This window comes from Malus sylvestris, chromosome 7 (genome assembly GCF_916048215.2).
Source record: "Malus sylvestris chromosome 7, drMalSylv7.2, whole genome shotgun sequence".
Lineage (NCBI taxonomy): Eukaryota > Viridiplantae > Streptophyta > Magnoliopsida > Rosales > Rosaceae > Malus > Malus sylvestris.
This window is the reverse complement of record NC_062266.1, coordinates 34,654,480-34,676,345: the sequence shown is the minus strand read 5'-3', so window position 1 is coordinate 34,676,345 and position 21,866 is coordinate 34,654,480. Positions and strand designations below refer to the sequence as shown.

Sequence of the window (21,866 nt, the reverse complement as noted above, 5' to 3'; positions counted from 1 at the left end):
GTGGTTTCGTAAGTGAGACAATTGCCTAACAGTATTAAGTAATCCATTAAGAATTAACAAGTCACTTTCCTTGTCCTCTTGTCGAGATAATTTGCCTTGTACCTGGTCGTATATCCTTTATTCTAATTCTCGTACGACATACAATTTCCATCCGGGTTTGATCATTGACTCCAAATTTCATCGAACAACGCCCTCAAGGGGCAACTAGACCACAGAGAACTCGTATTTGAAAACAAAAACTGAAAATATCTACGAAATTTTGTCATCAGCTCCCTTTTGGGTTATTGACAATGAAAAAATGTATGAATGAATCAAGTAGCTAAAAGAACAGAGTCTGTAACAGGGAATGTATTATTGCATCTCTTTGGCCCTTTCTATCCCAACCTTATAACCGTACATTAGTCGATGAGCTCTTCGCAGAATCGGAGGCAGTTGTTGGCGGTTCCCGGCGACGGGTTGTGCTGGCATTGGATATATAACTAGAATGCACTGGACTAGTTAGAGTAGAGACCAAAGTTGGAGTAAGTACCTGTGACTGTAGTTGTAGGAAGTGCAAGCGGTAAGCTCTGTAGTTTGGGTCTGGGATTGGATGTTGTTGGACTATTATGTCCAGGTTGTGCTTGTACTGGAACACACGGATAATAGTACACCCCAGGATAAGGATAGTAGTGTTGCTGTTGCCCCCAGCCACCATATCCGGTGTAATTATAATTCTGCATTTCATATGTTAAAGTCCTTGTCAGCTTAAACGAATCTATTAGTGCAGATGCGGGGCGGGAATTCGAACTTTGGAGGCAGGCACAATGCCATGACCAACCGGTCTAATCCTTAGATGAATTAAACAACACAAGTAAACTAACCATTAATGCAACGTTATTGTCTTGCTGGTAAATTGGATATCTGAAAGCCAAGAGGATCGGATTATCAGAATTAAGAAGATAATTAGGTAAATTAAGTGCCTAAATTTTCACTAATTATGTCTTCTTACCCGTAAGTCGAATAAGGGATTAATGCATATTGGGGGTTGTAGTGATGGAAATAGGTGTTGATGAAAGGTATGGATGACGATCTGGTTTTCTTCATTCCCTCAACAACTTCTGAAAGATTAACACACACCAGATTAGGTCAGACTAGAGTTCATGAAAAACTTACGTCCACCTGGATCCACCTAGAATGCTAGGGCGACAATATTTCAAGTCAATAATGCACTTTGACGTGCTTTAACTATCTTGCATAATGGGCTAACAGTATATGTGATTGACTTAAGATACCGTTGCCTCGAAATCCCTAGAGCATGGAAGTTTTTCTCACAAAAAAACATAGAAACTAAAGAAGAGACAGACCATGTTGAGGCTGAGGAGTGGTTGGACGATTCTTCTGTGCACCGAGGACTGCAAGATTACAATTAGCTCGCCTTCCATCGATGATAGGATTAGGGTTTTCACAAGCTCTCATAGCTGATTCTGGATCCTTGAACGTTACCTAATCAACAACCAACAATATATCTAAAAACTAATAACGGCAGTACTCAAAACATAAATTCTTTGTGCATGACGTTCATTCGGTATCGATACGTACCTATAAAACTTTAACCTAAAGCAATAACATAAGAAACCAAGCAGTAAACTTACAAAACCATAGCCTTTTGATCTTGCTGTGAACTTGTCAGTGATGACAACGGCTTCCAGGATCTCCCCGAACTGCTCGAAATAGCGTCTCATGGTGCCAACTCGAGTCTCCCACGGCAATCCTCCGACAAAGATCTTGGTTTTGGTTGTATCACCAAATTGTTTGCCACTGTAACCGTTTGCTCCGACCTTGATCATTCTTACTGATACGCTTTTGGCTTTGAGAGAGTCGGGACAAATATATATATAAATATAGCAAAGCTTTGTGAAGAAAAAGTCATAGATATCCGTTTGTTCAAATCAGACCTTTTGGAAAGTTAATCTTTTGTCGTATTGTGTTTTCTTCTTGCTATTTCTAGCAAAACTTACTAGATCTTCATCGTAAAGCCAAAGATTCGAGAAGCAAAGATACCCTCAACAAGAAAATTAATGATATGCTTTAGGAAAGGTGAAGATATTAATATAAAAGGAGGTAAGAAGAGTGGTAACTAAAGTGGAAATTAACAGAGCATATACACATTGAGAATTTTCTCCATTGCTAAGTTTAAGTTACACATTTGAATAATGTCCATTTTTTGTTATGCTGCAGAAAATTTTGAGCGTGCCCAAAATATTGTCCACATAGACCAAGTTTCATGAATCATACTACAATTGGAGTTTTTTATTTTATTTTATTTTATTTTAAATTTCCAACAAATTGTAATAACACACTATTGGTTATCAGGATGTGTTCACTAAAAAATCACTTGTTATACTGTACCAATAGGCCCACGGTCCTTTCGTTTTCTGTAAGCCCCCTTCATTCTAGAGAGATTTTTCAGTGTGTCTGGAACACTGTAACACAGTTTGGTAAACTAAGTGTAATAGCACAATTGGTTGAAAACTTGAAGAATTTTTTCTTCATCCAATTGTATCATGACACTTGATGTACCAAGCCGTGTTTTTTTTGACAAACTGAAAAATTTATCCTTCATACTGTTGCAAACTCACACAAAAAAGTCACTAACTTCAAGTTGTCCGTTGGCTTGAATTTTTTATATTTTTTTTACAAGACAATATTCTAATGAGTGGTTTGGTAACCATTTTGTTTTCATTTTTCACATTTGTTTTTAACTTCTTTGTTAATTACTTTCAGTTTAGAGTTTTCAAATAAATGAAAATTGAAAGCTACTTTGTTGAGTTTTCAAAACTGGATTTGGATCCTATTCAAATTCAAATTGTGAGGATCCTTAAACGTTTATCGTACATCATGCGGTCAGAAATTATTTTGAATTTTAAATATAAAATTAAACACAAATAGCCAACAGGATCCTATCCGGATTCTTTTGGTGAGGATCCTAGGTCTGTGAATTGTGTTTGTTTATCGTATGTCATGCGGTCAGTTTTTGTCAAGTGTTGTTTGTGTTTAATTTTAAATAAAAATATTTAAAATGATTTATGACCACACGATGTACGATGAATGAACACGATTCACGGATCTCCTGGATTCTCACAAAGAGGATCCGACGAGGATCCGGATTCCACAAATAGTACCTAACGAAAATTGGACGGACGATATACGATGAACATCTAAGATGTGTGGATCCCTAGGATCCTCACAAAGATAATCCGAAGAGGATACTCATCCCTGAAATATGAACGTAGTTATCAAACGAGTTTTTAGTAAAAAAAACTAGAAAAGAAATGTTATCAAACCACCCTTAATTACTCAAATCTATAAAATTGGAAAATTCAAACTTATTAAACTCTCTACCCTAGCCAGTTAACCTAATCCCAGATTCATTGAAATTGGAGTGTGAGTCGGTACAATGCCTTCAAATTAAGCTTTTCAAAACGCTCACGCATGGGCTCCTCCACGCCATCTTCCCTTCTGTACTACAACCTAATATATGTGTCCCCCCTTTTGACCTTATGGCACACCACACCATGCAGGTTGAACTAGATGATCATTTGTCTATTTCATGAAATCTGCTTACGTAAGCAGTTGTCTCGTCTTTCAATTAAACTTATCAAAGCAATTCTTACATAGAATCGAAGATATATCCTCTTAGACCATCTCCAACCATGGGCTAAAAGCCAAATTACTCTTCAAATTACCCTCCCCCAAACACTCTCCAACCCATGCTAAAATTTTAGGCTAAATGCCAAATGCTATTTCTGGGCCAAATACCCCCCAGCTTTCCCCCCGGGCTAAATGCGAAATGTTTATCGGAATTTAAATTTTTTTAGATTAAAATGTTCATAAAATTAATTTACAATAATCTACATATTTATTTTTTTTAAAAACAATTGATTTAAGAAAAAAATTTAGGCTAATTTCATTCTTTAATAATTCCGGGCTAAAATTTTAGGGTAGAAGGGTTGGAGCAGAAAAGATGTTTCTGGGCTAAAAGCTAAATTTTTTGGGCTAAAAAATTTGGCTTTTATCCCAAGGGTTGGAGATGGTCTTACATCTAAATTAAGATATACATACAAAAGAATATATTCTTTATTCACGTATCAAAATCGTCCACAAGGTGTCCTAATAATATAATCGAATTTGCACATCGCCAGCTAATTTAATGGGATGAACCATGAGAAGGCCAAAGTCTAGGGTTGGGTTCATGCGATGGACTTATTTAAATAACCTAGTAAGCTAACTATTCAATAAACTACATAATTATAGGAGATCTTTGTCTTCTGGTTTCACTTCTTTCTTCCTAATCTGATGATGATAAGCACTCAGTGCAGTGGACTACTACCAATTAAAATCAGATTCCATTAATGAGTAATACTACTTAAACACAAAAATGATCACACTGGTGATACACTATCTAATAAAAGATAAATTACACAAGCACAAAACCCATCTTTATTAAAAAGTGCATTAGCAATGTAATCAACTTTTTGTGTTTCTATGCCCATGCTCAAGATATTTTATTGCATCCTTATTTTCGTTTTTGTTGATTGTTTGTTCCTTGAGGGTTTTGGTTCGATCACCCCACTTATATATCTAGTTCTTTTATTTTAGTTTATTAATAAATAAAAAATAGGGCATGGGGTTTTCTGAATGTAATGGTCCTCGCGCCTACACAGAAAAGTTGATTTCTCTCACACGACTATTACAAAATAGTTAATCTCATTTAGTCCTGCAAATTATGCTTTAAAAAAGAAAAATATTATCACCATTATGATATATAGATATGCATTTGTTTTTGTTGATGCACAAAATCAGTGGGGACTTTGGTACAACAGAAAGTGTTAAATTTGTGACATTCGCTAGATTGCTTCGGTCACTAGTGCGGATAAGTATGTAAATGGATAGAGTCAGGGAAGCAAACACAAGATGTACGTGGTTCACCCAGATTGGCTACGTCCACGGAGTAAAGGAGTTCTCATTAATTGTGAAGGGTTTACACAAGTACATAGGTTCAAGCTCTCATTTTGTGAGTACTAGTGAATGATTTAGTACAAATGACATTAGAAAATATTGTGAGAGAATGATTTCTATTTATAGAAGAGAGTTTCTAGTTTCATTCTGACATTGACACGTGTCGTGTTGTGATTAGCTTCTTATGTTGACACGTGTCGTGCTGTGATTGACTTCTGATGTTGACACATGTCGCGCTATGATTGACTTTTGATGTCAACACGTGTCGCGATGTGATTGGCCTCCTGGTTGGAGGGAAATTCTTATGGGTCCTTGACGGTATAACGTTGACCGGTGCTCAGTAATTTCGGGATTGGTCAAATATGGTACAAACAGTTTTGTTCTTTAACATCTCCAAAACGATAAGGATGATGTATATGCCTGCCTCCCAAATAAGCTGTATAAAATTTTAACACAAGATTTCCATTGGTCCATACCTCAATATAAAACTCACATAGTCTACAGTAGTGTCCATCCTACAATTGCTATGCCACTTGTACATTATAAAAACTAAACAAATAAAACAAATAAAACAAATCAATAGGCATGGATTGCCTATGTGATTTTTGATAGTAATATTATGGACAAGTTTATTTAGGGGTGTGCTATCCACACACCCTATTTTACTTCTTACACACCCCTTGATAATTTTTGTCCGTTGATCTTCTTCAATTCATCCAATTCGACGGCCGAAAATTAAAAAGGTGTGTGAGAAGTAAAATAGGGTGTGTGGATATCACACTCCTTTATTTATCATGAGAAGAAATAGGGATATATGAAAAATTGAGCGCAGAATATACAAAGTCATTTTCAATAATTCTATATTTTGATAGAGATATGAAGGATTGGGCATGGAATATACAAACTCCTCTTTAATAATTTTATACCTTGATTTTTCAGATATAAAGGTATAAGGTACTTGGATTCACGTTCTTTTCATTCCTTGTTAGTAAATGGGCATCATTTTCAAAACCTTGATTAATAACAAATACTGAATACAAATTATAAATTGCTCAATCCTTGTAAATCTATTTCTTTGTAAACAAACATGACCTAAACTTCTTCTAGTACTAGAAATCAATAAAGCTCAAAGCTTCCATGGACATGAGCAATATGCCATGCACCACCCTCCACTAACCTCTCTCTCTCTCTCTCTCTCTCTCTCTCTCTCTCTCTCTCTGTGCATTCGTGTTGACAAATTTATCTTTTCCTTTTCTTCTTTACTCCAAAAGACCAAGACCAAATATTTATAAATATCTCATTCCCTCCCACTACCAATTGCCCTTCTCAAAGAAAGACAGTTTCCTTTGCCTTCTTCTTTCCACTCCGCACAAAACAAACCCCCTCATTCCTTCTGCCCTTCCCTTAATAATATATTCGCCTTAATTTCCTCCTCCTCTCACACACTATACATGTCACCCTTGCTCCTTCACACCACCGATTGTTAATACTATCTCTCTCTCTCCCTCTCTCTCTCCCCAGACCTTGCTATATATATTTAACATCTCTCTCACTAGATCTGGCTGTGGAGAAAAAATGGGCAACTGTTTAGTTCTCTCCAAGGAGGACAAAGTTTTGAAGGTTTTGAAGACAGACGGGAAGGTTTTGGAATTCAGAGCGCCAACCCTAGTTAAGGACATTTTATCGAACTTTTCGGGCGTCGGTATCGGTTTATCAAAGCAAGCTTCGGAGCAGCTTTCCCCTGATTGCAAACTGAAGCCCGGGAAGGTTTACTATATGACTCCCCTTCCGGGTTCTGCAGAAAATGACAGTGCTGCTACAAGAAGGATTAAGATGGTCATAACAAAGCAACGGCTTCAAGAGCTACTTACAAAGAAAATATCAGTACAGGAGGTACTTTCAGATTCAAAAATTTGGAAACCGAAGCTCAAATCCATCCCCGAAGAAATCGAGTAAAGTAACTATGGTTACGTTCCGGCGTATAATCTTCATGATCTATGGCTGATCATACACACTTTTGCGTCAAATGTTCTTAGCTTTTCAATAATTTAGTCTTTCTTGTAAAACACGTAATGAATGAATGGTCATTAATATTTTCTAGTCATGCAGCACGATCTTTTGTGGACCTGTTAGGTAGGATCTTGGTAAGCACTCGGCGAGACACAAAATCTATGGTTAACAATTAATTAGTAGAAGTGTTTGCGTGCTTTTTACACATTTCCTTTAAACAATTCAACTTTGATTTTAGGTATTATCAAAGAAATAAGTCATGCTTTTTTGGCTTTTCCCCAAATATAGAGGTTAGATGGCTTCATGTTCTTGCCACTGCATTTGGAACATTTTTAGAAAGAAAAATTGTGGAAGATGTACATCAGAGGACGTAATGGATATAAATCTAGAACAGTAAAAATTAGATCTAGCACAGCAAATTCAAACTTTGCAGGTTTGGGCCTCGAGAGCTCATAATATGCCACTTAATATTACGATTTAATAATATTTCTCTTTATTTATAAATGAACCTTAAGTTCGATTCTCATCTTTGAACCACATTATTACTAAACACATCCTCACTCCTTTAGTATAGATAATATCGTTTGACAAGCTACCCTTCCATCCAATCTGCCATCCGTATAAATGCTTGATAATTTAATTTTCGATTCAATTCGGGATTTAAAATATTTATTACCATGTTAGAAGCAACTTTACATAACGTAACAAAGCACAAGAAAACGACCAAAACAGCACACAATATCTAGTGTACGTCCATACAAAACCAGAGGCGGCTCAGGCTTTTTCACTGAATTGCAACGTCAATAACCTTGCGTTCAACTTTGGACTTAGGAATGGCTATGTAGAGAACACCATTCTTGAACTCCGCCTTGATCTTGTCCTTCTCCAAATTATCCGGCAGCTGAAGGCGGGTATTGTAGGAGCTAAAGCTCCTGCCCGACCACGAATCGTCGCCGCCTTCTTCCTTCTTCTGCTCTCCCTTTATAACTAGCACATCGTCCTCGACCGACACCTTCACGTCCTCCTTCGAAAGCCCCGGCATGTCGAACCGCATTTTGATTTCGTGTTCGTCGTCTTTGATGTCCCAAGGCGCGCGCACTTCCCCTGCTGCTCTGTTTCTTCCCGGGAATGCCACCGTGTCTTCGAAAAGCCGGTCGACTGTGTCCAGCATTTGCCGCATTGTTCTCACTGGGGAGATGGGATCTAATAGACCTGCAAATTAATTGGCACCTGATCATTTTAGATGGTTTTTTACTAAGCAGTATTTGATGGCTTAGGACAATTCAAAGTTGTAACTTTAAATTATCTGATTAGTTAAAAGCTTTGGATTTAAGTTTTAAGTACCAAATTTTGGAAACTTAAATCACGTAAAAATAATCAAGGGGACGGATCCAATGGCACCATTTTTTTTTTACACACATGTTTTTGTTTTTGTGAAGCCCAATTTGTAACGTTTAAAAGCATCCGAACCGGTTATATTTCAGGTCTACTCTAAGAAATTATCTTACCATAAATCATTATTTGTAAAACTTTATTTGTCTATTTTTTTCATTACAAATAAATAAATACGATAGTAGTTCTGAATCTATCTAATTTTTCTTTAAGAATAATTTATGAATAATGTTCTAAAAAATAGACAATTCTAATCGTTATAAAACATTAAAAAAATGGCCCCAAAAACATGTGTGAAAAATTGTGTAGAAAAAATAATACCACAAATCCACCTCCAATAATCAATCATGTAATAAATAAGATAAAAGCTAAAAAAATTTATCATAAATGAAGTTTTTACAGTGTGAAAAACAAAAGTCGTGCATAGAGAATTTTTACGATTTCAAGTGAAAAGTTTAAGACCAAGACAGACTTAGAAATTCACGCGTGGATATCATATCAATTTTATTGAGTATGCATCATAGGTTTTGGTAGATACTATGTCACATGTTACATAAATAATTCGTTCTATATAAAGAATGGACGTTGGTTTTATAGCCGGACTAATCTTCCTATGTTTTCTCCTCGCACGACTTTCCGCGGTTCAAAAAAGTCAAAATTGAGTGTTAGACTTACCAAAAGGAGAAATATCCACAGCCAGCCTCCTTGGCCTCCTCTCCACATCAGTCCCTTGGTTGCCCTGATTGACTTGCACGTCCAACTTGCCGTCTCCACCGGCCTGAGCTTTCATCACCGGCAGCCTATTCCGCCGCGATGGAAAGGCGGCCGAAGATGGGAGAGTGGCGTTCGCTGTGATTGAAGACCTTGCTTTGTTTGAAAGCAAAGGTGACGAAGTAGACAAAGCCAATGTTGAAGCCATGTAACTAATAGTAACACAGAAAGTTAGCAAGCTTCTCTTTTGTGGGTAACTACAACTTTCAGATTTCTTGGTGAGGTGGGGAGTTATCTTTGTGTATATATAGAGGTAACGGGATTGCGGGAAGAAAGCTTGGAGAAGGGTCTTGAATGTTTGAGAGAGAGGAAGAGAGAGAGAGGGAGAGTTATGGACCGAACACTTGTAAATTTTACATTTTTCTTGGTCCGTCTGGAAGGATCATCTCTGTATGGATAAAGATTGTGATTTTGTTATTAGACCCTTCTAGTTTTAAGATATTTTTAAACGGGAAAGGGATCATGATCTCTTCCTTTTAATTCATTAAATTCAAGAATTCGAACTATTGAAATTTAATTCAACAGCTAAAGTTATTATAACTTTTAAAGTGAGCCTCTGTTTGTAGTCGTTGGATCAAATTTTAATAATCTGAATTCTCGAACTTGATGGATTAGGAGGAAGGGATCAGGAGGATTCCTTTCTTTTCAAACGAATCCTTGTTTTGTAGTGTGTTTTTCAGTACAAGGTTGTGATTCTGCCTTCTCCACAAATCCATCTCTGTCGTTTTGCTACTTATCTCTTTACCCATGTAATGGAAAGTTATAAGAACATCCCCATATTAAAGAAAAGTTTTAGTGGTAACTCTCTTAGCCAGAAGGGGAATAACTTTCGCTCTACTGAAATGCTACGTGTCGATATTTTAAATTAACATGAACGAGAAGAACTTTCGTGAAACTTCAATGTTATGATATTAAAATATTTTCATGAAAATGAATATATCACATGTTTATAAATAGATTTACGCAAGAAAGTTAAAACACACGATGTGTTAGAAGCCTGTAACAATTATTTGTCAAAGTTAATTAGGAAGTAGGATTCTCTTCCTTATTTTTTTTTCCCTTCCCTTCTTTTCCTTTCTATTTGAACGGTCATGCTTAAATCACGTCAACATTTTATATTATTTTTTATACAAAGAGAAAGACAAAATATAAAATGTAAAAAAAAAATGAAAAAAAATGAAAAAAGAATGAGAGAGAATCATACTCCGTTAATTAGACATTAGAGCCATGCTTGATTTGTTTATAGGGGCTATTTGCCAAAGTTAATTAGGCATTATAGTCCCCTATCAACATGACATAATCATTCACGAGCTAGCAAAGCAATAGGAGCTACTTTGAGTCATTTGACCACCTGTGGACAATTTGGGGCCCATCTATGAGTGAGCAGAGTTTTTGCTTTTTTGGCTGGAAATTTTTTCTTGGAGTAATTAGGTTTTCATCCTTATTTTTACTATTTTATTGATTAAAACCTTATTACTTTTCAATTTTTGATCAAGATCCTTTGTATTAATAATATCATTAATTATTTCAATAATAAAATATTTTTTATTTCTAAATATATTCATTTAATATTAAAAATGTTACAATTAGTATATTTATATTTATGGTTAAATTTTTTATCATATATTTTTATTTTTAGTTTGTACCCATTTTTAATTTGCAACCCTTTTTTAATTTGTACCAATTTTTCTTTCAATTTTAATTTGTACCCATATATTAATTTCTTTTTGTGCCCATATTTTTTAAAGTTTTATTTGTATTGTACCCATATTTTTTTATTTATTTGTACCCATTTTTATTTTTGCTAAATGTACCCATTTTGAAGAATGTACCCATGTTTTGATACAATAATTTTTTGGTTATTTTTTATGAATGTACCCATGTTTACACACACACACACACAATAGTATATTTATATTTTAATATTTGTAATCCCACAAATTATGTTTTTTATTTAAAATCTCATTACTATAAACAACTATAAATTTTAATTTTTAATTTAAAAAATATAGTAACGTACATAGAAATACATTATCAATTAATTTTAGAGACTTGGATCAAAAATTGAAAACCAACAAAGTTTCAGTCAAAGATTATTTATAACTAGGGACCGCATCCAAAGTCTCCCTTTTTTCTTTAATTTTTCTTTTTTGAAGTTTTTAATTTTTGGTTTGGCACTTGGCACAAATGAGATGAATTCAAATCCTCTTAGAATCTCACTCCGAAACTTATGAATTGACTCCAAAACTTATGAATTGGGCAATCCAAATCGGTTAAGAGAGAGATATGAAGGTATTGAAGTGCGAATGTGCGTGAGGTGGAGCAATTAGATGAACTAATAAACGATCTGAATTACTCGGTCCACCAGTTATTGAATGTGAGATTTGGAAAGAATCTCAAGTCCAGACGAGATGCGACTGGATATTTTTTTGTTGTTTCTCTTTGGTGATGTTTATGGAAGGACTGTTGTCCAGCAACTGACTTTAAATATTCACCCACCTTTAAACACACAGAAACAAAGAAGACAGAGTTCAGAGAATCCGAGAAACTTTGACTGTTCTGCAATCCAAAAACCCTGCACTCAAACTGCATCTCATCTTTAACTCTTATCAAGAAATCCAAATCCTCAAAGGAAACACGCGTAAGAAATTGATGATTGTATGATTAATCACATTTTACTGTACTAACTTTTAATTATCTTACACTTTTGTAGGCTTGCAGCATCTGTGTCCCAAGTCTATCACATAAATTCATAACATGATTAGCATCGCATGATTTGTTCAAGAACGATTGTGCTGTTTGATTATGACAACTTTAATACTGATTGAGAACAATATTGAGTCACGTGATGCCTCATATTTTCGTGAAAATTATTTTATAAATGACGCGGTCCGAGTGCCTCTATCCAAGTTTACCTCTTGCTTTAGGAGGACTCATTTATAGTCATGAAGATCTAAGGCACCATGATCTTAACATCTCGGTTTCATGTAAATCTCGCCCCTACTTTTGGGTACAATTCTTTCATGACTCATTGAGTTGTTAATGAAAAAACGTATAAAGCAAAAGAGCAAAAGGTAAAAACCCTCCTCCCCATATTTGCTTCAGCTTTCTGCACTATCGAGAGCATTCACTCTTTCTTGTTGTCTATAAACTCTCCCTCTCGACAAGTGACACAGTGCCCCATTAAAATCCTCCATGCCACAAGAAAACACCATTCCTTCCCTTTATCGTTGTATACACTGCAACATATATTAACGTTACACTTACATGTATACATATACATATACATGTATATATATATATATATACATACATATACGCACAGTACAAGGCCTGCACTGCAGCTGCTGCTGCTCCTAAATGCATGGACTAGCAGAAGCATAACCCCACTTGCAGAGCCATAATTTGTTCTCTATTCCCCTCTCATTAATTACATCTCTGCGTCTGAAGGTACGGCATTTATTCAAAACATATCAACTTCTCAAACAAGAAGTTCCTATAAAGAAATCCTCACGCTTCATTGTTTCATCATCTGGTATTTACCATTTTTGTAGTTTTTTGAGGTATATTTTACTGGTCAGCATTTTAATGGGGAAGACCGGAGGGAGCTCCTGGTTGACTGCGGTCAAAAGGGCTTTCTGGTCTCCTACCAAGAGTGACAGAACCAACACTAGGAGGAGAGAAGAACTGCAGGAACAAGAGGAAGAAGAAAAGGTACAAACTTTGTTGCAGGTTTTGTATGCAGAAGAGTGATTTTCGCACTCTCGTCTCCTTTTTGCGCTCCTCCTTTTATAACCTTCGAATTGAATAGATCGAAGAAGAATCAAAGGACTCTAGCAAGAGAAGTAGTGCAGAAGGAGAAAAAGGGAGAGTGAAAATATTTGCCGAACCAAATTTTCAAAACATGTTTCTGTTTAGTTTTTTAAGTATGCTAAAAACCAAAAAAGTTGCTTGATTGGAGTACAAATTTTCTTACTTCTATGAGATCTGTAAATGAGTTTTGTTTCGGGTTTGCTTTTCGCAGAAGAGAGGAAAGCGGAGATGGATTTTTAGGAAGCCTACGAGCCAAGAAACGTTTATACATGTACAACATAGTGAGAGTCCAAGCTCTGCTGCTGATGGCGGAGCAACCACTCGAAATGCAACTATGGCAGCTCATGGTGAGGCTGGTGATGCTCTTGCAACGGCCGTGGCCACGAAAGCGGCGGCTCAGGCAGCAGTTGTCATGGTGCAAGCGGCTGTCAAAGCTGTTCGTCTTACTAAATCTAATTGCAGGCCTTCCATTTTCGTTAGAGACCATGCTGCCATTGTTATTCAGACTGCCTTCAGAGGATATCTGGTACTTAACCATAATTAGTCATTAATTAATTAAGTTTTACCCTCCCGTAAATTAGAGTAGTTTAAATTGTGACACTGATTCTAGCTAGCTGGTGCAACTGAGCATTAACTAATTTGATTGCGGTTTTGAAGGCGAGAAGAGCTCTTCGGGCGCTGAAGGGGCTGGTGAAGCTTCAAGCACTGGTGAGAGGCCACAATGTTAGAAAGAGGGCAAAGATGACTCTGCAATGCATGCAGGCTCTGGTTCGAGTGCAAGCTCGTGTTCTTGACCAACGAACGAAGAGGCTTTCGCACGAAGGCAGCGCAGATTCCATTTTCAGTGATCCCACTGGCTTGTGGGGATCACATTTCTCAGACAGAAGGGAGTCCATTGTAAGATACTTTTTAATGTTCTTGTTAGGAGTTAATGCAGTCGATATAGCTTGTGATACCACAAATTTTGTCTGAATAAGCTAATTGTACTGTATCTAATACAGTCGAAAAACGAAGAGAGGAGCGCCGCGGATGATTTGATCCATTGGGACGATGTCAAACCGAAAACATTGGAGCAGATTCAAGCCATGTTGCAGAAAACAAAACAAGCTGCCTTGAAGCGTGAAAGGAGTACCAGCCTTGCTTATGCCTTCTCTAACCAGGTCTTTGATCTACCTCAATGTTATGTCTCTCTCCCTAATTAGTATAAGTAGCTCATAATTTGTACTTACAGTTATGTGTACGGTTTCATAAAAATTCAGAGATGGAGAAGTAGAGGTAGCGGCGACGAAGATGCCGGTGAGCATGAGGAGCTAGAGGAGAAGTTTGATTTGCTTGATGGTTGGACAAGAAGAAAGCAATGTGAGATCAATGGAGGCAGAGCTTCATGTGATCAGAGAGATCCCATCAAGACCGTTGAAATCGACACTTCTCGACCTCACTCTTATTCGAGTACCCCGAATTCCAATTCCAGAACCAAACGATCAGATCAATGTAATTATCAGAGCCATCATCTGCGGTATAATTATCAACAGCAAAGAGTTCATCCGCAGTCATATCCAGTTGCCTCTCCTCAATCACCCGTCACGCCATTTTCTTCCGTGGCAAGAAATCTACAAGTGCACTCGGCTAGTCCCCGTTGCCTTCGTGGAGATCATAGGATTAACCACCCAATGCCGGCATCACATAACTTGAACTTAGGCTCAACGAATTACGACCACGGATTAATGGGGGTGCCAAACTACATGGCTGCTACAGCATCAGCCAAGGCTCGGATTCGGTCTCAAAGTGCACCGAGGCAAAGGCATTCAACAAGCGAGAGAGAAAAGTCAGGGTCCGCGAGGAAACGCTTGTCGTTTCCAGCTCCTGACTCATGCGGTGGTGGCAGTGCTACTGCTAATGTTAATGGTGGTTCAGATTATACCTTGGAGAGCCCAAGATATAGCAACGGCATCAACGGAGACCTTGCAGTTCGAATGCCGCGGAGGCCAAGCATGTCATCTTGTTACACTGATGGTGAGACATCTCCAACTTCCAGCAGTGAGCTCAGAAGGTACTGGTTTAGGTAATCAAGCAGAAGTATGTGACTGAGTGGCAAATTTGACAAATGACTAGGTACTGGTGGTTACTCTGCTAACTCAATTTCAAATGCACAAATATGTGACTAGAGGAACAATTAACTTTAACTTTTAAGATTTCACTAGATGCTTTTATTCATGTATAATCTTGTTGAATATTCGACATGCAGCAAGATATGAGAGCATTTTCGCTCACGACCCTACTTATCATCATGAAAAGAGTTTAAATTTTGAGATTTGTATCTATCTACTACACATATCTCGAAATTTAAACTCATCCAACAGTAATAAATAGGAATGGTAAGCATCACCATCACTTGACGGTGGTGAGTGGAAGTATTCCCGCTAGATATTGAACAAAGTTGATGACATCTTTCCCCATTGTCTTTCTGGAAATAATACCATGAACAACTGCACAATGCATGCATCAGCAGTGTCTTGTACTACAGAAATGAAGATATTTCTCCAAGAGCCCGGAGATGGTTATCAACTTGTGACATAGATATCGTATCATCATCTGCACTACGTGTGCGAGCTTTTCCAAGGACAGACCCGTAAAGACGACCCCTTCATCCGTAACAAACAAATCATGCAACGACAATGCGCACATGAAAACACTTGGCTCCTCCTTGCAGCCAAATCGTAACTTGAAACTTTACTTTTTGCAGTTATATAAGATAATTTGTGTATGTGGTTAGACGGCCACTAGCAGTTGCTGAGAATTGACTCCTTATTCGAACGAAGAAGGGGCCGAGCAGTGTTCATGCGCATATTATTTAACGTGGTGGATTAAATTACGAATAAAACTTAGTTATTCAAATAATGAGTCGGAGTTCTACATAAAGTTGTTTGTTGTCGATTTACCTAATTTCATGTTTATAATAAAAATCGTTCATATTATAAATCACTATATAAAGATTATCTTAATAAAAAAATCAATTAAAACAAAGGAAAACTAATGAAAAGGGCTTGAAAACTTTGAGTTTTAATGATAAGGATAAAATAAAGGGTAAAGTGAATAGTACTAGGATTGACTTTTTAGTGTAAAAATGTGATTTTTCGTTAAAGTGAACAGTACCGCGAGCTTTTCGTTAAAGTTCCCTTAAAACAAGTCATAAAACAAATGAAAGAAATTAATAAAAGTATTGTGAATCTTTTATATGTTTACTATAATAGATTGACTAAACGACTTAGTTTTAATTCATTTTATGAACGATTCTAATTATAAGCACAAAGCTCAGTGATTCGAACATTAAGAGTTTTAGGAAGGATGAATATGTCATAGTGCTTGTCAAAGAGTGAGGAATCATGTACTAAAACGAAAGTACATATCAAATTCATGGCAATCTCGTCATTAGTAGAAGAATCTCACATAAACAAGTCAAAAGTAGATATTATTCCCAACAGAGATCTTGGATGGATCTTGAGAGAAACTTCAGTAGAGTTGTCCGAGATTGATAGGCTAGTACATGCAACAAAACTATAGAAAACAACAAAAAGGTTTAGAATAATAAGAGAAACTTTCTCCCAAAACAAATCCACTTGGAGAATCACAACAAAACTAATCCAAACACAACTACTAGACTAATTTGAAAAGGAAAATGGATTATGCTTTGCTCTGATTCAACCACAGAGAGACAATCTCTGGCTTGGCCCTTGAACTTGCAAGGGTTGGGCTGCTATTACCACTGCTATCAGACGGTGAAACAAACTTTTTCTGAAGAACTCCCGACGGCGATGACACCGCCAATGGACTGCCCAATTCTCCATTAGTAGTAGTACCGGTTGTGACCGGAGACGAAGGATTTGAGGCCGCGCTAGTGGTCGGTTTAAGGACCTCAGCCAATGGGCCGCCAGGTGCTGAAGCAGGCCACGTCGAAACCCTCGGCATCATCCCATTTCCACTGGTTCCTAAGCTCATCTGAGTCTGACCCATTTCCTCACTGATGGTGTTGTACCCGCCCATCGATAGGGTAAGCGAAGAAGGGGAGAGCTGCCCGCTCGACGGAGCTGAGCTGTTGTCATTGTTGTTAACAGGGTTGGCTTCATCCATCACTGCTTTAGACCATGCATCAATGAAATATCTTGGGGTTTCTTCAAGCAGGGGACTTTCTAAAGGAGCCACATCCGGATTGAGAAACAAATTGCACTCGCCGCAGTCTTGCTGATCCTCTCCGGCATTGAAATTCGCATACGAATTCAGATTCAAGAAAGACTCCTCTTCGGAACGATTGCTGAAAACAGAGGAATTCGGGTCGAAATACGGGATCTTGGTGCTCAGCTCTGTTTTGCTATGCATCAGTTGGTGCCATTGTGCATCAGATACAGGTTCTCCTTTCATCATCAGCCAGTCCAAGTTCCTGCAGTAGCACAAAACAAAACATTATCAAACAAAAATCATACAATCACGATTCTAATCGAAAAATTTAGTACAAAACACAAATGTTTGGTTCTCTGTTTACTTCATGACTAATCTTATCCAATCCAATCCAACCTAAGCAACAAACGAGCCCAAAAACTAATCAGATTCGAAAAACAAATCAAAAACCCATCACCGACCTGGGTTCTCTGTTTGCTGAAGCAGAGTTCATAGATTCGAAAGATGCAAACTTTGCACCATCCCTCTCGGGAAACACTGGAGACGGACCGTACGGATGAAGATTAGATCCCATAAACCGAGATGAGCAGACATTTTTGTTGATTCTATTTCCAGGGTTCGAAATCGACACGGTTTCCTGAGATACTGTCGGAAGAGGAGGAGCAAGATTGATGTCGTGGCGAACCCTCTTGCTTGCGGCGGTGGCATGAACTTCCACATGCTTTCTTGAACGGGGTCGGCCTCTGTGCATGTGACGCTCGCAGTACTTCTGGTCCGGCGCTACGTCTCTCGAGCACCGCCATTTTTTCCCGTCTGTTCTCTTGCACCGCCCCGGCTCCGGATCTGTGCTGTTCGATAGCCGGAGATTGAACGTACCTCCCGCTGTTCGCCAACCAAAACAGAGCACCATTAAAAAAAATCAAAACTTTAGTGGAAAACGATATTCAAGAAGCAAAACCCACATCAGGAAAATCGATTTGAAGAACAAATTGAGAAAAAATGGAAGTGATTTCCGCAAACCGCTTTTCTCCCTACACAACCTGAGGAGTGCAGAAAGAGAAAACGGATGTGCGGAAATCATTTCTCGAGGGCGAAAACAGAAGGAAAGGGGATTACAGGGAGATTGGGAAGCAGCTGTTGTTCCAGGGGGAGTTGTAGTGAGGGGAAAGAGGAGATCACGGGGAACAGGGAGAGAAGCCACCATGTATTTGTATATCATGGCTTGTCTCTCAAGCTCCTTCCACTGTGCATTTGTGAAAGGAAATCCAAACGACGTCGTCATCCCTCCTGCAAATCAGCAAGCTTTTACACTCTTTTCATAAATAAAGACTCGATCTTTCACGCTGCGTTTTGACTCGAAAGGAAAAGGGAATTACAAACCTGCAGAACAAGTGTGTGTTCGAACGTCAAAAGGCTGCAAGTTTCTTAAAACTGCACCACCGCCACTCGAAGAACCAGTACCAGTACTAGCTGCAACGACATCGTCGTATGTAGGAGGAGGCCTGTTACATGTGGGACCACCAGCATCAGGAGCAGGTGTTGTGTCTGATGGTGGAAATGGACGGCGGTGATTATCATGATGGACCATCATCATCTTCTTCTTCCTTGTGTGAGACGCCAAAACCCAAAATCTTTCTTCTTTCTTGCTTTCTTTCTTCACAAAGACTTTTCCTTATTTGGCAAACTTCCTTTCCATCTATCAATCTGCAGACCCAACTTTTTGATTTCTGCTTCTGCTTCTGCTTCTTCTCTCTGCTGCAGCAAGAAAGCTTTATGCTTGATGCTTATTTATCTTCTCTCTCTCTCTCTCCTCACTTTCTCTCTCTCTCCTCACTTTCTCTCTCCTCTTATTACTATCTTTGTGGTTTATAGTTGGGTGTGCAGTGCATGGGATTTAAGATATATAGTTTAGTGTGTTGCCGCCATTCTCGGCCTCTGCTTTGCTTCCATGCTTCCAACATTCGCACACCACACTTGCTACTAGACAAGAAAACCCTCTCTCATCCCCTCTCTCTCTCTCTCTCTCTCTCTCATCATTATTGTGGCATCTATCGTTTTATGCATGTAAAGCTAAATCCCGTACAAATCCTGCACCTCTTTTTTCTTTTCTTTTTTCCTATTAGTCTTATTGGGAAGTGGCCACCTCTATCAATTAAGGGCAGCCCCTACTCTTTATTGGAGGGGCGGATAACGAACCCTACTTGATATTCTTCCCCAACCTTTACTTTCATATATGAATAACATTGTATTATTAATCTGCGATGTTATTATTGCGTGTTTTTTGCATCTACACGTAAGTCTTCGTTCTTTAGTAATGTCGTCTATAATTATAGAGACTTAAACATAATTCAGGACAATGTTTCAGCCTTCCAAAAAGTCTCACAATATAGAAATCTAAGAAGAGACTAGCCCAACTTAAATTAGATTTGACTAGAAACGACATCTCTTATCTCAATGACATCTAATCAAATGAATATTAAAGGAAAAGTAATGTTATTCATATTATGTTTTTATATCATATTTCTATACCATTTTAGATGACATCTGATGTGAACAACCACATTATTTGAAAAATTTGCAAAATCAATGAAAAGAAAGGAGAAAGACTCATCGTATACCACAATCATAATTTAATTAACTAGTTTTTCTTAATTATTAGTTTATTAAATAATGAACTAAATTTAAAAATCTGATTAATTCAAATGATGTAGCTGTACACATCAAACGCCACCTAAGGTGGTATGAAAATGTGGTACAAAAATATGGTATGAATAACATTACTCTTAAAGGAATGAAATTGATTTTTTTCGTCGCCAAATTGTCTAAGGCTTACGCTTTAATATACTTTATCTGTTGAATTACGGGTAGACATTTTACCGGGAAATTCATCTTCGGTTATGCAGTGCTATATTTTAGTCTTGTATGTTTTATTATTTTTTATATATTAAAAGACAGTATAATAAACAATCGTACATTTAAGTATTCATTAATCTAATTAATAAAATCCCAACATGGAGTGTAATAATTAACAAGGTTGACTCACCCACCCTTCGGACATCCAAAATCTCAGTCTCCAAATGAATTATTAATTGTTCTTCTGTATTTGCCAAAATTAATAACAAAAAAGAAAAATAAAGAAAGCAAAATTTACAATAAAATGGAACAGACGGGATGATAACGGCGTCGTATTTGTTTGACGTGATGAGCACCGTTAGGCCTTTAGTTGCATCGGGAACTGCAATGGGCCCAGTGGGCCGAAGACATAATGCGCTATCCACATGTGCCAAAGAGACACCCCCACTCGCTTTCTTTAAGCGCGTGTGTGAAGTTAAAAGGTAAATACCAAATACAATGGTAACTAACAATGTGCACTTGCAACAGTTTACCTAAAAGGATATGATCCATCGTTATGGTGTTATTTTGGTTGAAAAGTGCATTGTAATATATATATATATTTCAGTGTTTTTTTTATGTAAGTCATTCTTTTAAATAACAACCGCCTCATTATCTAGTTTTTACTTTGGAGTCTCTGACTTATACGCTATTTGATTGAATCATAAGGGCTTGCCTAAATTTTTCTATTTCCTGATAGTATACGTAGAAAAACTACATGGAATTATTTACGAAGCAAAAGAGAGAATAATAATTTTGTTAAAGGAATGAGTGTTATTTACACATGTATTTTACTTTCCGCAGATTTCTGTTAATTTTTTTTTGTTGATTTTCTTCAATTCATTCGGTTGGACGGTGAAGAATTGAGAGAAAAGTGTAAGAAGCTAAAATAAATGCATGAATACCACTACACTTTTATTATCTAAACGAATCAGAAAGATACGTGCTATGGGTAAGTTTTTCAGTAATTAAACCCTCATGAAGAAGGGTTTTTGGTCAAATTTCATTGGTCGATCGAAGCGCTCAAGCGGGGCTGTGTGGAAGGGATGCTGGGAAGCATGTACGAAAGGGACTAGACAAGAGGTGGTGAATGACAAAAGGATTGAATTCTGGGCCACTACTGATCGTCATCTGATTTCTTTTTATTTTATTTTATTTTAAAGAAAGAGACAGCTGGTGCGACAGTCTACTCTTTCACGTCAGAAAGACATAGAGATGTTTCAGCGTTTTTTGGTAATTATATGCGATTCACTAATTTAAGAAATTAAATTCATAATATATTATATAAAATACGAACTTAAAATTCGTTTTAAACCACTTTACTTAGTCTTTATTGGGTCAGAAATCGATACTTCTTCTATTAGCATTTAAAAGCAACAAGCTTTTTGCTTAGGATCGTCCAGAGGAGAGGGGGTGACTTGATTAGAGCATGTTCACTCATTGGTGAAAGGCAACGACAAAAGCGACAATGTTTCTCTACAGATCAAAAAATCTTTTCCAGCTGTCTAATAAAGTAAGGAATAGTTGAGGCCTAATTATTGGCCACCCAAAAGTCTGTGCATATCAATTTGAGACAGACTAACGTTAACCTCAATTTAAATTGCGTGAGAGATTTTGCGTTCGATTCCTATAGCTGACAGCTTTTGACTTTGATGTCTAATTAGCAAGATAACAAGATAACAACTTTTCTAATAAGGGTTGGAACTTGGATGGGTTGAATTGGAATGGAATGGAAGATGGTGAGGTGGCAGCTTGGGGGATGGGACAAACAGCTGGAGGGGTTAATAATGGGTTGTCCCCATCACCTCCCCAATCCA

General features: G+C 37.4%; 5 protein-coding genes across 5 annotated transcripts; 2 read left to right on the top strand and 3 right to left on the bottom strand.

Annotated features, from left to right (window-relative positions):
* Window positions 1–139: 139 nt before the first annotated feature.
* On the bottom strand, window positions 140–1,866 carry LOC126629865 (probable RNA-binding protein ARP1). The gene is made up of 5 exons (XM_050300008.1): window positions 1,632–1,866; window positions 1,344–1,482; window positions 989–1,097; window positions 861–900; window positions 140–713 (listed from the first exon to the last, which is right to left on the bottom strand). The coding sequence occupies exons 1-5, from the start codon at window positions 1,824–1,826 to the stop codon at window positions 495–497; spliced, it is 702 nt and encodes a 233-aa protein (XP_050155965.1). The 5' UTR covers window positions 1,827–1,866; the 3' UTR covers window positions 140–494.
* Window positions 1,867–6,190: 4,324 nt separating this feature from the next.
* LOC126629727 (uncharacterized) lies at window positions 6,191–7,102 on the top strand. Its single transcript, XM_050299830.1, has one exon. The coding sequence runs from the start codon at window positions 6,574–6,576 to the stop codon at window positions 6,952–6,954; it is 381 nt and encodes a 126-aa protein (XP_050155787.1). The 5' UTR covers window positions 6,191–6,573; the 3' UTR covers window positions 6,955–7,102.
* A 558-nt stretch (window positions 7,103–7,660) lies between these two features.
* On the bottom strand, window positions 7,661–9,406 carry LOC126627910 (small heat shock protein, chloroplastic-like). The gene is made up of 2 exons (XM_050297475.1): window positions 9,076–9,406; window positions 7,661–8,220 (listed from the first exon to the last, which is right to left on the bottom strand). Exons 1-2 carry the CDS (start codon window positions 9,317–9,319, stop codon window positions 7,793–7,795), a joined length of 672 nt encoding a protein of 223 aa, XP_050153432.1. The 5' UTR covers window positions 9,320–9,406; the 3' UTR covers window positions 7,661–7,792.
* A 2,806-nt stretch (window positions 9,407–12,212) lies between these two features.
* LOC126630565 (protein IQ-DOMAIN 17-like) lies at window positions 12,213–15,254 on the top strand. The gene is made up of 6 exons (XM_050300697.1): window positions 12,213–12,621; window positions 12,726–12,885; window positions 13,196–13,510; window positions 13,642–13,881; window positions 13,986–14,144; window positions 14,244–15,254. The coding sequence occupies exons 2-6, from the start codon at window positions 12,760–12,762 to the stop codon at window positions 15,048–15,050; spliced, it is 1,647 nt and encodes a 548-aa protein (XP_050156654.1). The 5' UTR covers window positions 12,213–12,621; window positions 12,726–12,759; the 3' UTR covers window positions 15,051–15,254.
* A 1,130-nt stretch (window positions 15,255–16,384) lies between these two features.
* On the bottom strand, window positions 16,385–19,293 carry LOC126630566 (growth-regulating factor 7). Its single transcript, XM_050300698.1, has 4 exons — window positions 18,538–19,293; window positions 18,274–18,444; window positions 17,619–18,039; window positions 16,385–17,419 (listed from the first exon to the last, which is right to left on the bottom strand). The coding sequence occupies exons 1-4, from the start codon at window positions 18,749–18,751 to the stop codon at window positions 16,666–16,668; spliced, it is 1,560 nt and encodes a 519-aa protein (XP_050156655.1). The 5' UTR covers window positions 18,752–19,293; the 3' UTR covers window positions 16,385–16,665.
* Between the last annotated feature and the right edge of the window lie 2,573 nt (window positions 19,294–21,866).